Genomic DNA, 12,400 nt, shown 5'->3' with positions numbered 1-12,400 from the left:
CCTCGAGCCATTGTGTAGCCTTGAAGGCCCCATGCTGTGTATCCGTGCTGGTGGCGTGGCTGCCAGGCACAGACGTTTATGGGAGAGCGGCTTGCAGACGGGAGCTGGCCAGGACACCCAAAGTCAAAAGAAACAACCAGCCAATGCCAGGGCCCAAGTGGGCGACTGGACACGGTGGAGAAGCTCGTGGCGGTGGGTTACACTGGCATCTAGTCAGGTTCAGAAGCGAATGCAAAGCTGATGGCTGCGTATTTGGTGGGTGATGTGCATACACCATACATAATTGAGCACTTACACGCATCCATTCTGGGGAACTTAAAAAAGTAAATCCCCTTGGCGGACCCTGGTCGAGGCAATGGGGCGACGCTGGCTGGCTGAATGGCGCTCAAACCCCTGCTGGCAGAGTGGAAACAATCCGAAGCTAACGTTTGGTGGCTGTTGTGTCCGGTTCAACGGGCTGTTGGCCTGGTTTACAGAGCAGCTCAGTACTGTGCGGTTCGCGTTGAATGTCAAATTTGGCCTTGTGTCTAGCTGGTGATGTTTGACAAATACTTGAAGAGCACCCATTGCGGAGAAGTCTGACAAGAGTATTTGTTGACGACGTCTTTCGTAGTATCGAGAAAAGCAACATGGGATGAGACGAAAATCCCAGGCTAAAAGCCACCAGCGTACCAATACGATGGATGGCGTCCGAGCGACAGTTCGCCAGCGACTATTGTTTGAAGCACATGGTGGAGGGGATGAGAGGTTAGTTAGGGCGTGGCCGATGGGTGGGCGGAGCAGCAGGTGCGAGGCTGGCGTGGCGTCTTGGTCCCAGCACCAAAGTTTGCTAACAATCCAATTGTTCTTGAAAATGAGATCTTGGTGCAGCCGCAGGTGAGGGATGGCCTTTGATGCACCTTTTGCAGCATTGATTGGCGGGCAGGCGGCTGTGCTACCGCGAAACGGTAGCACCGGTGGTGTCGTCGGGTGTACAGATGCTTGTGCCATGATATTTGGCAAAATTAAGTGGTGGTACTGTGACGAGCGTCAGCCATGGCGGCGGCACATAGTATCCAGGACAGGGTATGCGTACATATGCATGTGACGATTCAAGGCTGCGCATTCCCTCCAAATCAGAAAAGAAAGCAGAAGAGGCGCACAGTGTTGAAAATATCCCGAGCCAAAAAGCAAAACGGGGCCTGGAAGCGAGGCTTTTAGCCACTTGGCGTAGTATTTATCCAACCCATGGAAGAGGTGGGTTATTCTCATCAGAGGTGACCGAGCCAGACTAACTAGCTAGTAAAAAGAAATCATCAACGAGAAAAGAGAGGCTTCCTTTGCTGGGTGTCTTGGCGTGTGATGCTCTGAAAACGTCGACGAATCGGCTTGGGCGAAGGTTAGCTTTCTGCCAACGAAGCTACTTTTCCGGCATACCTTGGCCACGCAGCATCATGCCACTGGGTGATGAATTAATTCTTTAGCACGCATCTCGAGATGCAGAAATGATGCGGGCGGCCGCGTCGATTAGCACTTTAGAGTACCGTCACAGTGGTTGCGATGGGCATCAAAAGCTTGGGAGATCAGCAGGGGAGCGGAAGCTGTGGGATGCCGGCTGCAGCAGGTCAAGCATCCAGCAGGCTCTGGTGGACGCACGGCGCATCTTGGCTGTGCTTTGACCAGCAGCCTGCAGTCGAGGAGCTCCGTTTGTTCTCTCTCCCCGTGCAGCTGCCAGCTGTCAGCGGATGGCCGCGAGCTGCTGAAAGACGCCCAGTGCCTGACCGAGGCACACAGGTACCTTCCCTATGTTACTTACCCGCACCGGACAAGTACCAGCCGTCTCGTGCAGTAGCACAGTATCAGACTTGCGCAAGCTCGCTGCTGATTGTTTCTAAACCTCCAGGTGATTAAACAAATCAGCCTAAACGCATATACCAGTGCAGCATTCTTTTCCTAGCAACTTAGAAAAACTAGAATTATTTCTGCCATGTTTTCCTCCTCGAGTCTGTGTGGCGGGGCACAGAGCGCCTAGAAGCTTGCTTTCTTTTTCGTACGTTGCCCATAACTTTGCTGTGCGTAGGGAGGGCCTGCAGGAAGCTATCGAAATCAGAAGAAAACAAAACCGCAGTGCCCCTTGTTCTAGTCTGTCACTCGTGTGGACGTCGACGACATCTGAGTCAAATTTTCTCATTTTTGCGGCTACTCGTCGATGGCATGTCTCGGGCTATTTCTGGCTCTACGCGTCCTCGGCTCTTCACGAACCACGCCAACGCTGCTAAATGTTTCTGTACTAGCAATAGCTTGTTCAACGTCGAAAAAAAACGTACCGCACTACCCAGACATGCAGTGCATTTGCCCGTCGAAGCTTGAGGACGTCTTTCTTACCTTGCTTGTCAAATCGCTGCGGACAAATGAATCAATGTCCACCATCACCTTGTACCACGCCCACACACGAAATCCCTGCTGGGCGGCGCAAAGCGCGCCCGCAAGAGTCAACGTTTCACGTCCACCGTAGTCATCACAAGAGACATGCATTAAGTTCTCTCACTCGTCACGGGCTTGCGTCGCTCGACATTTCGTTTCCCCGGCCTTTTTTTTTTTTTCCTTGCCCAGGTCGCCAGGCTAGGATAATGTTTCCTCTCTTCCTTGTGGCGCCCGTAGAGTGTAGGCACAGGGTCCCGCTGCGATAAGTTGACGTGTCAAGTGTGATGAGAGAGACACTCCGGGGAAGCTTCCGCCCTTAAAGAGGCTTTTGACAAGCCCGTCAGTGCGGCTGCGGCCGTTGGTGCCGTAAATGCCGATTGCTGTTGGCGTCGCGAGGTTGATACTATGTTTGCGCTAAGCCGAGATACGTGCATGCCTCTTCCTAGATAACATACGGGTAGCGAGGTAAGATATAGATCCAGGGCAGCCTTGTCACTCTTTGCGCATTCATAGGCTGGCCCCTCGTAACTGAAAATTAGCCTTTGTTGGTCATGTCGGCTCTTAATTCTGCACCACTGCCTGCAGAGTCACGATGACCGTGCAAACACACCCTAGGCTTCATGTTAGGTGTAGTCGCGTGGTCCAATAAAACTCACCACAACGGCATCTGCAAATGATGAAAACGCCCACACATCCCAACAAACCCCCAACGTACCTGTCACTACTTATCTACCGGAAACAGACCACTCGTAGACCGAAATTGAGCGCTACCTCCTGGCCGTCGCCCGACCAGCACCCGCTACCCTGCACCGGCATCTCGATAATCGAAGCAAGCCGACACGGCTCCGTGCATCCGAAAAGCCAAAAGTCAGGCCACCGATCTCCCCATTATTCAATGGAAGCCCAATTCTGCGCCAGACGAAGACATGTCCGAATGCCAGCAGCACTCTCGGCACCTGTTTGCCATCAGGGTCCAACAGGCGGGCCCATGCAATGATGTAATCGGACGTTAACACGGTACGTCACTCACCACCTGTCGGACCACTGACGACAGGTACCTTTTTAACGTAACGGAGCGCTCCATTCGGAAGCACAGCACTGCCGTGCACGTTCCTAAAATCCGGCCTAGGCCGAGCCAGCAGAGGCCAACCCCGCCGTGCGCCGCCGGTCAGTACCTTGTTTGCCTGCCTGGCACTGGCTACCTAAGAAAAAAACCCCGCCCCAATTATGGTGTAATATGTGCTCGGCGGCTGCGGTACCTCGACCAAGCTCGCTGTGCCCCTCAATTCCCGAATTCCAAATACACAGCTGCGTGTCTCTCACCAAAGCACAAAAAAAAGTACCAACAATCTCTCTTCCAAATCAAGACAATTGGAAGATACGAGAACCGCAAGACAGCAACGTCAGCATTATCCACACCCGTGTACGTACACAATTGATTGAAATAGTTCATAACCCCCCCTCCGACTTTCTGACGTCTGCCTTCTTCAAGCATACCTAGCTAACACTCCGAATCCAACCGTCCAGTCCTCCCAAACAACAACACAAACCACAAAGCAAACATGTCTGCTCTCAAGATCGGCGATAGCTTCCCCGAGGACGTCGTCTTCGGCTGGGTCCCTCCCACGCCCGACAACAAGGACATTCAGTCCTGCGGCGTCCCTACCAAGTACCCCGCCAGCTCCCGTAAGAACACCAATCACCCCGCGTCCGCCTCGCAGCACTCGCAGAGCTCTATTCTCTGCACGCAGAGAGACGGCCCGCTGACGTGAATACCGCTGCAGAGTTCAAGAACAAAAAGGTCGTCCTCGTCTCCCTCCCCGGCGCCTTCACCCCCACGTGCCAGGTCAGCCACGTCCCCGGCTACATCAGCAAGGTCTCGGAGCTCAAGGCCAAGGGCGTCGACCAGGTCGTCGTCATTGCCAGCAACGACCCCTGGGTCATGTCCGCCTGGGGCAAGGCCAACAACATTCACGACGAGTTTATTGTAAGCTTTACGTCACCTCCTCCCCGATACACACACACAAAAAAAAAAGAGAAAAAGGCAGAGTTGCTGACATACATGACCAGATCTTCGCCTCGGACGAGGGCTGCAAGTTCAGCAAGAGCATCGACTGGATGGCTGGGCCTGACCGCACCGGCCGCTACGCCATCGTCGTCGACCACGGCAAGGTCATCTACGCCGAGAAGGAGCCCGCTGGCGGCGTCACCGTCTCTGGCGCCGACGCGATCCTCCCCAAGCTGTAAAAGCCTCACGAACTTGGAAATGAACTAGAATGGCGCTATATAAAAGATGTAAAATAGACCGTCAATTGAGCAACGCAATATATTGATGCGGCACCAGTATTGCGGTTGCAAGCGTAGAGGGACAAATAGCAAAGACAAGAAAGTCGATTCCGGCCACGTTTGAGCAGTGCAAGCATATTGTCTCCATCATCTCGCACAGCTATGCCATCGCCATACATCTTCGCAAACAGTACTAGAATGACGTAGCATACCCAGCGGGTATCAACGTACTCCAATGGTACGATCCCAACAGCTCGACTGCGACTTGCACTTGAAACATGTCACAATAATCCGAACCACTTCGCTGTGCCCCATCACATAACATTTCGCATGAATTTGCATCGGTGTCATTGCTCAATGAAAACTACCAATGTACCCTATGCCATTCCATGCACCTGAGATAGAAGAACCGGCCGGAAAGACACAAGAACCACAAATGAGACTCCCTTCATCCCCCAATTCCTCCCCCTTGTTCCACGCCACATCAGCGACCCGTTAAATTTTTTGCATTTCCCAATTTCGAATTTTTATAACATTTTCATTCATAGGTAAATAATTTATCGGGTACGGGCGGCGGGCTTGCTGGCGGCACCCTTGGCACCCATCTTGGAGACCTGGCGGACGGTCTGACCCTTGGCGGCACCGGCGTTCTTGGCCTTGTCGGCCTTCTTGGCGGCGGCGGCGGCCTGCTTCTTGTCCTTGCTCTCCTTAATGGCGGCGGCGCGGGCGGCGGTGCGCGCCTCGGGGCGCATGCCGCGGCGCTCCTTGATCACATCGAGCGAGGCGCCGACGATGCCACGCTGGGCCTTGACGGCACGGCGGGTGCGCTTCTTGGCCACCTCCTCGGAGATGCCCTTGCGGTGCTGGCGGCGGAACAGGACGGTCCAGGAGATGCGGCGGGGGTTCTTTCGTTGCAGGAACAGCGACTCGGACTTGCCGTTCTGGAAGCGGAAGACCTTGCTGTCGCCGCGGACAAAGATCTTGCCCTGTTTGAGAAATCATTGTTAGCCATCGTGGATCCAGCATTCGTCATTGTCCATCCGCTATATTTCCCCCGTCACGAGTTCAAGAGTCATATTCGACAGAGAAATAAATTCTCCGGAATTTTCTGAACAGCGCAAACGGCTCGGCGAGAGAGCAATGAGGAGCCGTGTAACAGATTTCGGTGGTCCAAGAACCCGCAGCAAACAGTATTCGGTTCCTCATCGCTTCTCTCGATCGCGGCGCCGGGGAATCGCATTGCAACGGGGCGCGGAGAGGGATTGGGTCGTACCTTGCCAGGGTAGATTCTCTGACCCGAGAAGGTATCGTCGTAGGTACGCATCTTGTCGCTGGTTGGTGTGTTTGGGCGACAAGTGTGGTGTTGTGGTGGACCGTGGATTTGGCGATGGCAAAAGTTCAAGCGGCCGTTGTCCGCATCAATTTCTCAAAATTGGGGAGCGTGTGTGGCCAAAATTACCTAAGCAAAGCTAGGGCAGGCGAGCCGACCTTAGGCGTTCCCCATTGCGGCTTTTTGAGTGGTAGAGTCACGTGATTCCATTCGCTTTGGCGATTCGACCCTAGTCACAGTTGGCCAATGGGCAGTCTACTTTCGAGCGGAGGTCCGAAAGTGGAGCCGCCTTTCCCAAACAGGACAATTTCAAGGTTGGAAGACTTGCAGAAGAGAAAGCTTTGTACTTAATAACCCTAGCTCGTGTTGACAAAAAAGGTCGACATTGCTCGTTGAACATTTCGTGTCAATCTTGTAAATCATCATGATATGAGATAATTGCGAAATAAATGGCGGCATCTACTGCCAATGTCATCGCCGAAGCGGTGCTTACCCAGTTCAGCAAGCTCCCTGCCAAGCGAAAACCCAAAGTTCGCGACAATGGTTTACATGAATGGGTGCCAATAAGCGGCATTGTGGCCGAAAGTGATGGAATATTTACCTGTGTATCTCTCGCGTAAGCGCTGTGTTCTTTGTGAACCGAAATCAATTACTCAGGGTCAACTAGTACGGGCATGAAATGTCTGCCGGCAAGCAAGATACCAGACTGCAACGGCATCGGCTTACATGACTGGCACGCCGAGATACTCGCTATCCGCACCTTCAACCGACACATTCTGGAAGAATGCAGCCGATTGATGGAGGACAGCTCCTCTGACCTTGTCGAGCGAACGGATCCATCCTCGACTGGCGGCCAGCCCTTTCGTCTAAGACCCGGTATAAAGCTTCATATGTACGCCTCGGAAGCGCCATGTACGTTTTTTTTAACACAACCACCCCAAGAGCTAGTATACTAACAACGACAAGGTGGCGATGCTAGCATGGAAAATCTGATGGCAGCACAGGCAGATGCATCCCCATGGGATGTGCCCACGCAAACAGACACCGAGGCAGATACATTGCCTGGCCGAGCCTACTTCTCACAGCTCGGTGTCGTGCGACGGAAGCCAGCACGCAGCGATGCACCACCCACACTCTCCAAGTCATGCTCCGACAAGCTGGCCCTCAAGCAGTGCACCTCGCTGCTCGCGTCGCTCACCTCGCTGTTTGTCGATCCTAGCAGCGTCCATATTGGCACTTTGGTCCTGCCCGAGGACCAGTATTCCGCTGTAGCGTGCCAGCGCGCATTTTCTGCGATGGGGCGCATGGATGGCATCGCTGGCGAGGGCCTCGAGGGCGCTTACCACTTTCGTCCGTTTTCTGTTGCCGCCACTACTGTCCAGTTTGAGTACTCGAGACGAGCCGTGCAGTCGCGCACCAACAGCATGACCGCGAGCAATCTCGCGGCCGCATGGTCCCCGTCCGACGTGGAGGAGTCGATTCTCGGCGGTGTGATCCAGGGGCATAAGCCGTTTTTGCCTAGAGGCGCCAGCCGCATGTCGCGGCGCAGCATGTGGCAGTCGTGTCGACAGCTCGCGGGTAAGCTCCCAGAGTGGCCGGCGATATCAGCGCACTTGGCCGTCGACACGCATGGCCAAGTGAAAACAGGTCCGCTGCTGGAAGCGCGCAACAAGGTCAAGGCGCGCGCGCGGGAGGCTGCGCTGCCTGGTTGGATACGAAACACGGGGGACGATGCATTCTCCATAGGTTGAAGAGGTGGCAAAATATCAAAGACGTAACATCAATAGAGATTGGTATATTCTCAGAATGTAGCTCGCGTCCTGTACAGATAGAAACGAAAAATCGAGCCCACACCGCTAATAATGTGTATCTCTCATCTCCTTGCTCTTTGCCCGCGTCAATCTCGTCAAAACCGTGAGCAAGACAAATGGAAAAAGAGTTTTTTCGATTTTTTACTGTTTTTTTTTTAAAAACCCAGAGTCCCAATGTGCGAAAAGAAAAGAAAAAGTACAAGCCGTTTGTTTTTGCTTCCTCCAGTCCTCATACCATGCAGCGGAGAAGCTTAGACGTGGAAGGTGACAGGTCTCTATTTCAAGCCCTGGCCCACGCGAAACTCGTCACCGCTGCATAGCATGACCAATCCCGAGGCCCTTTCTTTCGACCGCCGCTTATGCGATGCGATGTTTTTCTTCCGACGCATATTTTACTCGACCTTGCTCTCAAAGTCCTCGCCCTCGACGAGCTCGGGGATCTCGTCGTCATCCTCGCCCTCACCGCCCTCGGCCTTGGACATGGCCTGGTAGCTCTCGGCGAGCTTGCGGAGAGAGGCCAGGGAGTCGGGGCCAAGCTGGTTGAGGATGCCGGGGACGAGCTCCGTAAGCTCCTTGTCCTCGCCGTTTCCGTAGATGGCAAAGGTGTTGGAGGGGACCGAGGCGTTGACTGTTTTTTTTAAAGGTTAGCGATTTCCAGCTCCAGCTTTTCCTCGCCATCTTGTCAGCCGAGCTACGTACCCTTGGGGGCCTTGAAGTGGATGACGTTGCCGTCCTCCTTGAACATGTTGACCTCCTCAATCTGCTGGATGGGCTGGGTGTTGAGCTTCTTCAGGGTCTGGAGGAGCTTCTTGTCGTCAGCGCCGGAGCGGGCAGGGCCGCGCTTGGCAGGACGACGGGGAGTACCCTTGCCACTGCAAAAGAAAAAGAAACACGTTAGCAAGCTTGCTCGGTCGACTCAAGATGATGGTGCATTCGGTTGTCGGCTCCTGGGCCGATGATCGGTCGTGCGAGGGAAGGAAATGCTTACCCTAGCCATTGAAGTTAGCCATCTTGTCAAAACTCAAAATTTGGGCAGCATTTCTGCCAGGAATTGAACATACCGCTGCGGGCGCTCTGGGCACCGAGCTTCTTGAGACGCTCCTGGATATCCGCCATGTTGACAGTTGTGTATAGGGAAGAGGGGGGTTCGGAAACTGGAAACCTGTGGCGTAAGCGGCAAATTCGTGGAGTCAATGGCGACGGCTGCAAAATCCTCGCGAGATGGTCGAGCTTTCGAGAGGAAAAGGGCTGTTTTGGGTGGCGCAACGTACCGAAGAGATGAGGGGTAGCGTCAAATGGCCTTCTTGCTCTCCTTCGTCACTATTCGTGATAGTAATGAGTAGAGTCGTTTTTGTGCGTGCCAAGAGTTTTCGCGTGGGGAAAAAGTGTTTCGCCGAGAGGGTCCCTGACCGCAGCGGCGGCAGCGCACCTCGAGCCTCGAGGCCAGCGATCGGGCCTAGCCTAGCCTAGCCTGTCTTGCCGCAAGTCTCCGTCTCACAAGCAAACAATCGAGGCATGACGACGGAAATTCTCATCAGTCTTCCGAACAAAATTGTGCGCATGCGCCTGATTTGATCTGGTCAATCGAAAATTGCCGGGAATCACAATGCCGAAACTGGACGAGCGGCCGTGGCAGCTGGCCCTGACTCGAGCACCTCCGCACGGCACAAGCACTCACTGCCATCCTCAGCAGAAGCGATTCGCTGCGTGATGGGCGCATGAAGTGCATAGACATTGCAACTGCTGCGGCAAGCATACGCCTTAGACAACACACAGTACCAAACTGTGAATCGTTACATTTGATGGTCTCGCGTTTCAACAACCACCTATCGCTGCAATCTACGACAGCTCGACGCAACACAGACTCACAAACATAATAAGCGTGACGCTTGCCGGACTTGCTTCTCTTTTGAGTGCTTACCCCCTGCGCCATCAGATGATAGAACATATGGGGGAAGGCTTAGAGATCGACATCTCACGCCTACCTCTTCTAGCAGGTGCTCCCCCACGCAAGACACAAACTGCATAAAGCGCCCATTTCGGCTGGTACCCAAAGTGTTATGGTAACCTTGCAAAGTCAAATGGCCCAGCTTCGGCGCTATTTGCGACGTTGCACCTCCTGTCTTGTTGCTGACAAGAGATGCTGATCATCTCCGGATAGTGCCTTGGCTGGAATAGCATGACAGCGGTTAGAGTGGGACTTGTCCTCAGAGACCGAGATGGACACCTACTATCATGGTTCGGCCAGTTAATTTAAAAGGCATCGAGCTGCCGTGGCTATTTGTTCGTTTTGATCCGTTCGCATATACATTCACCTACAAGTCTTTGAGAAAGTCGCTATGAAGACTTCACCACTTACACTTTTGGCTGCCGCCACTACCGCGGCGGCGGCTGGCCCTCGCAATGTCATGTACTTTGACCAGTAAGTGGCAGGGAAATATTGTACAAAAGATGCGGGCAAAAATTTCTGATAAATTCAGATGGCACAAAACGACGCTTCCTCCCAAGGACGTCACCGCAGGCATCAACTATGTCATTACCGCTTTTGCGCCCTCGACCACTTTCAACTGGGGCAGCTCCTACACGCCCTTTATGCCTCTTGACGACATCCGCAAGCTTTTTGACGAGGGCACCAAGGTCTGCATGGCCATTGGCGGCTGGGGCGACACGTCGGGCTTCAGCACCGGCGCCGTCTCTGATGAGTCTCGCAAGCGCTACGCCAAGAACGTCGCCGATGCCCTCACCGCTCTCGGTTACGACTGCGTCGGTACGCTAACCATATTCCACCCTCCTGGCATACAGAGCATGACTGACACAGCGCAGACGTCGACTGGGAGTATCCCGGCGGCAACGGCGAGGACTACAAGCAGAACCCCAACTCGGGCAAGGTCGCCGAGATTGAGACGTACCCGCTGCTGCTCAATGAGATCAAGGCCGCCATCGGCGACAAGGAGCTCTCCATTGCCGTGCCCGGCAAGGAGGGCGACATGATTGCCTTTACCGCCGCGCAGGTGCCCAAGATTGCCGCCGCCGTCGACTTTGTCAATGTCATGACGTACGACCTCATGAACCGCCGCGACACCGTCACCAACCACCACTCGTCGGTCGAGGGCTCCCTCGCCACCATCGAGACTTACCTCGCGCGCGGCATGCCCGCCGGCAAGATGAACCTCGGCTTCGCCTTTTACGCCAAGTGGTTCACCACAAAGGACGGCGCGACCTGCGACCAGCCCACCGGCTGCCCGACGGCCGTCCTCGAGAACCCCGACGGCGGCGACACGGGCCTGTCGGGCGCCGTCACGTTTGAGGCGGAGAACTATGGCGGCGGCGCGTTCCTCAACGCCATGACCAACGGCAAGCCCGACACGGAAAGGGGCGGCCAGTGGTACTGGGACGCCGCGGCCAAGGTCTACTGGACGTGGGACACGCCCGAGTTCATCGCCAAAAAGGTGGCCGAGATTGTCAAGGCCAAGAAGCTGGGCGGCGTCATGGGATGGAGCCTCGCCCAGGACAGCCATGACTGGAGCCACCTCAAGGCTCTGCAGAGCGGTCTCAAGAGCCTGTAAACGCGAGCGACGAGAGTGGGATCGCATGTGTATTTTTTTTGACAACAGTAGGCACCTGTATATATCACAAGTCTCATATATAGAAACTTGACTGAATTGAAAGTTAATTTGGTACAATTGGTCGTAGTTATTGCGTACAGCCGCACATTGTTAGCAAACGCGACGAGACACGACGATTTGCAAGCCAATTTTGCATCGCATACACAAGAAAGTCAAATTTGACTGGATTGAGGCTTAGTTTTGCCATCTTGGCAAAATTCTCTATGCATCTATTTTATGTATTGACTTTGAGTCCTTTCCTTCTCGTGCGACCTATATCGTGGTAGCGCACCTGTACGAGCACCTACTGGGCTTCGGCCGTATACCCTCACACGTGAGCCCAGAACATCGTAGGAGCAACGCGAGGCTTGGCTCGCTGCCAGATTCTGACTGAATGGCTTTAATTCCCCGCCGAGGAGCGATCTGTCAACAGCACCACATCATTTCCGCTTCATCATTGCCCAGAAGCGTTGTACGCATATATTCCTTGCTCTAGCGTTTGCGAGCGCCGCTTAAGCGATTGCTCGCCTCCACGACGCTCTCTACGATGCTCTGTTTTCAAGATATATCCAGAAAGAGCAGTTGCAACATGTCTGGTCTTTTTGCGTCTTCCAGCTGTCTTGTAATAATACACGCCAACGGTTAATATCGGGAGAGAAGAAGACCGCCGCCCCAACCCTCCAAGCACGCAGAAAGAAGAAGATAAGTCATTGAAACCTGTTCACAAGAGGATCCGTCATGGGATGATTCATCCACGACTGCTGCTCGGTATAATGTTGTTCAACTAGCATTCCTGAACTACCAAGCTCCAAGGGGGGCTCCACGATGCGCCCTCGTATGTTGATGGTTGGCGAGCCATTCGCAGAATAGTGAACCATATCCCAGGCGCTGATGGGCGAGCTTGGCTCATAACTGGCTCCATCATCTTCTGCGAATGCCCCCGACTTGCCGCTCACCGGCGATCT

The 12,400-nt window shown here is 54.0% G+C and overlaps 6 protein-coding genes across 7 annotated transcripts; 3 read left to right on the top strand and 3 right to left on the bottom strand.

Moving 5' to 3' along the window:
• Positions 1 to 1,004: 1,004 nt before the first annotated feature.
• On the bottom strand, positions 1,005 to 3,219 carry LMH87_002372 (uncharacterized protein; the record flags this gene model as incomplete). 2 transcript variants are annotated; one of them, XM_056193813.1, is made up of 13 exons in its annotated part: positions 1,005 to 1,017; positions 1,076 to 1,097; positions 1,276 to 1,367; positions 1,417 to 1,439; positions 1,636 to 1,707; positions 1,796 to 1,870; positions 2,034 to 2,076; positions 2,242 to 2,264; positions 2,365 to 2,442; positions 2,701 to 2,806; positions 2,859 to 2,917; positions 3,060 to 3,070; positions 3,207 to 3,219. In XM_056193813.1, 13 exons carry the CDS (start codon positions 3,217 to 3,219, stop codon positions 1,005 to 1,007), a joined length of 630 nt encoding a protein of 209 aa, XP_056050812.1. The 2 variants fall into 2 exon arrangements, with proteins under 2 accessions (XP_056050812.1, XP_056050811.1); XM_056193812.1 differs by having other exon boundaries at positions 2,242 to 2,269; positions 2,365 to 2,380.
• A 746-nt stretch (positions 3,220 to 3,965) lies between these two features.
• On the top strand, positions 3,966 to 4,650 carry LMH87_002371 (uncharacterized protein; the record flags this gene model as incomplete). Its single annotated transcript, XM_056193811.1, has 3 exons — positions 3,966 to 4,089; positions 4,188 to 4,390; positions 4,474 to 4,650. The coding sequence occupies 3 exons, from the start codon at positions 3,966 to 3,968 to the stop codon at positions 4,648 to 4,650; spliced, it is 504 nt and encodes a 167-aa protein (XP_056050810.1).
• A 596-nt stretch (positions 4,651 to 5,246) lies between these two features.
• LMH87_002370 (uncharacterized protein) lies at positions 5,247 to 6,013 on the bottom strand (the record flags this gene model as incomplete). Its single annotated transcript, XM_056193810.1, has 2 exons — positions 5,247 to 5,675; positions 5,963 to 6,013. The coding sequence occupies 2 exons, from the start codon at positions 6,011 to 6,013 to the stop codon at positions 5,247 to 5,249; spliced, it is 480 nt and encodes a 159-aa protein (XP_056050809.1).
• A 455-nt stretch (positions 6,014 to 6,468) lies between these two features.
• On the top strand, positions 6,469 to 7,770 carry LMH87_002369 (uncharacterized protein; the record flags this gene model as incomplete). Its single annotated transcript, XM_056193809.1, has 3 exons — positions 6,469 to 6,635; positions 6,687 to 6,931; positions 6,986 to 7,770. The coding sequence occupies 3 exons, from the start codon at positions 6,469 to 6,471 to the stop codon at positions 7,768 to 7,770; spliced, it is 1,197 nt and encodes a 398-aa protein (XP_056050808.1).
• A 452-nt stretch (positions 7,771 to 8,222) lies between these two features.
• On the bottom strand, positions 8,223 to 9,392 carry LMH87_002368 (uncharacterized protein; the record flags this gene model as incomplete). Its single annotated transcript, XM_056193808.1, has 5 exons — positions 8,223 to 8,458; positions 8,530 to 8,702; positions 8,888 to 8,984; positions 9,102 to 9,130; positions 9,379 to 9,392. 5 exons carry the CDS (start codon positions 9,390 to 9,392, stop codon positions 8,223 to 8,225), a joined length of 549 nt encoding a protein of 182 aa, XP_056050807.1.
• A 777-nt stretch (positions 9,393 to 10,169) lies between these two features.
• Positions 10,170 to 11,396, top strand: LMH87_002367 (uncharacterized protein; the record flags this gene model as incomplete). Its single annotated transcript, XM_056193807.1, has 3 exons — positions 10,170 to 10,252; positions 10,311 to 10,597; positions 10,654 to 11,396. 3 exons carry the CDS (start codon positions 10,170 to 10,172, stop codon positions 11,394 to 11,396), a joined length of 1,113 nt encoding a protein of 370 aa, XP_056050806.1.
• Positions 11,397 to 12,400: the final 1,004 nt, after the last annotated feature.

The sequence above is a fragment of the Akanthomyces muscarius genome, chromosome 3 (genome assembly GCF_028009165.1).
Source record: "Akanthomyces muscarius strain Ve6 chromosome 3, whole genome shotgun sequence".
In the NCBI taxonomy this organism is placed as follows: Eukaryota; Fungi; Ascomycota; class Sordariomycetes; order Hypocreales; family Cordycipitaceae; genus Akanthomyces; species Akanthomyces muscarius.
The sequence above is the reverse complement of the archived record's forward strand: the minus strand, read 5'-3'. Positions and strand labels throughout refer to the sequence as shown.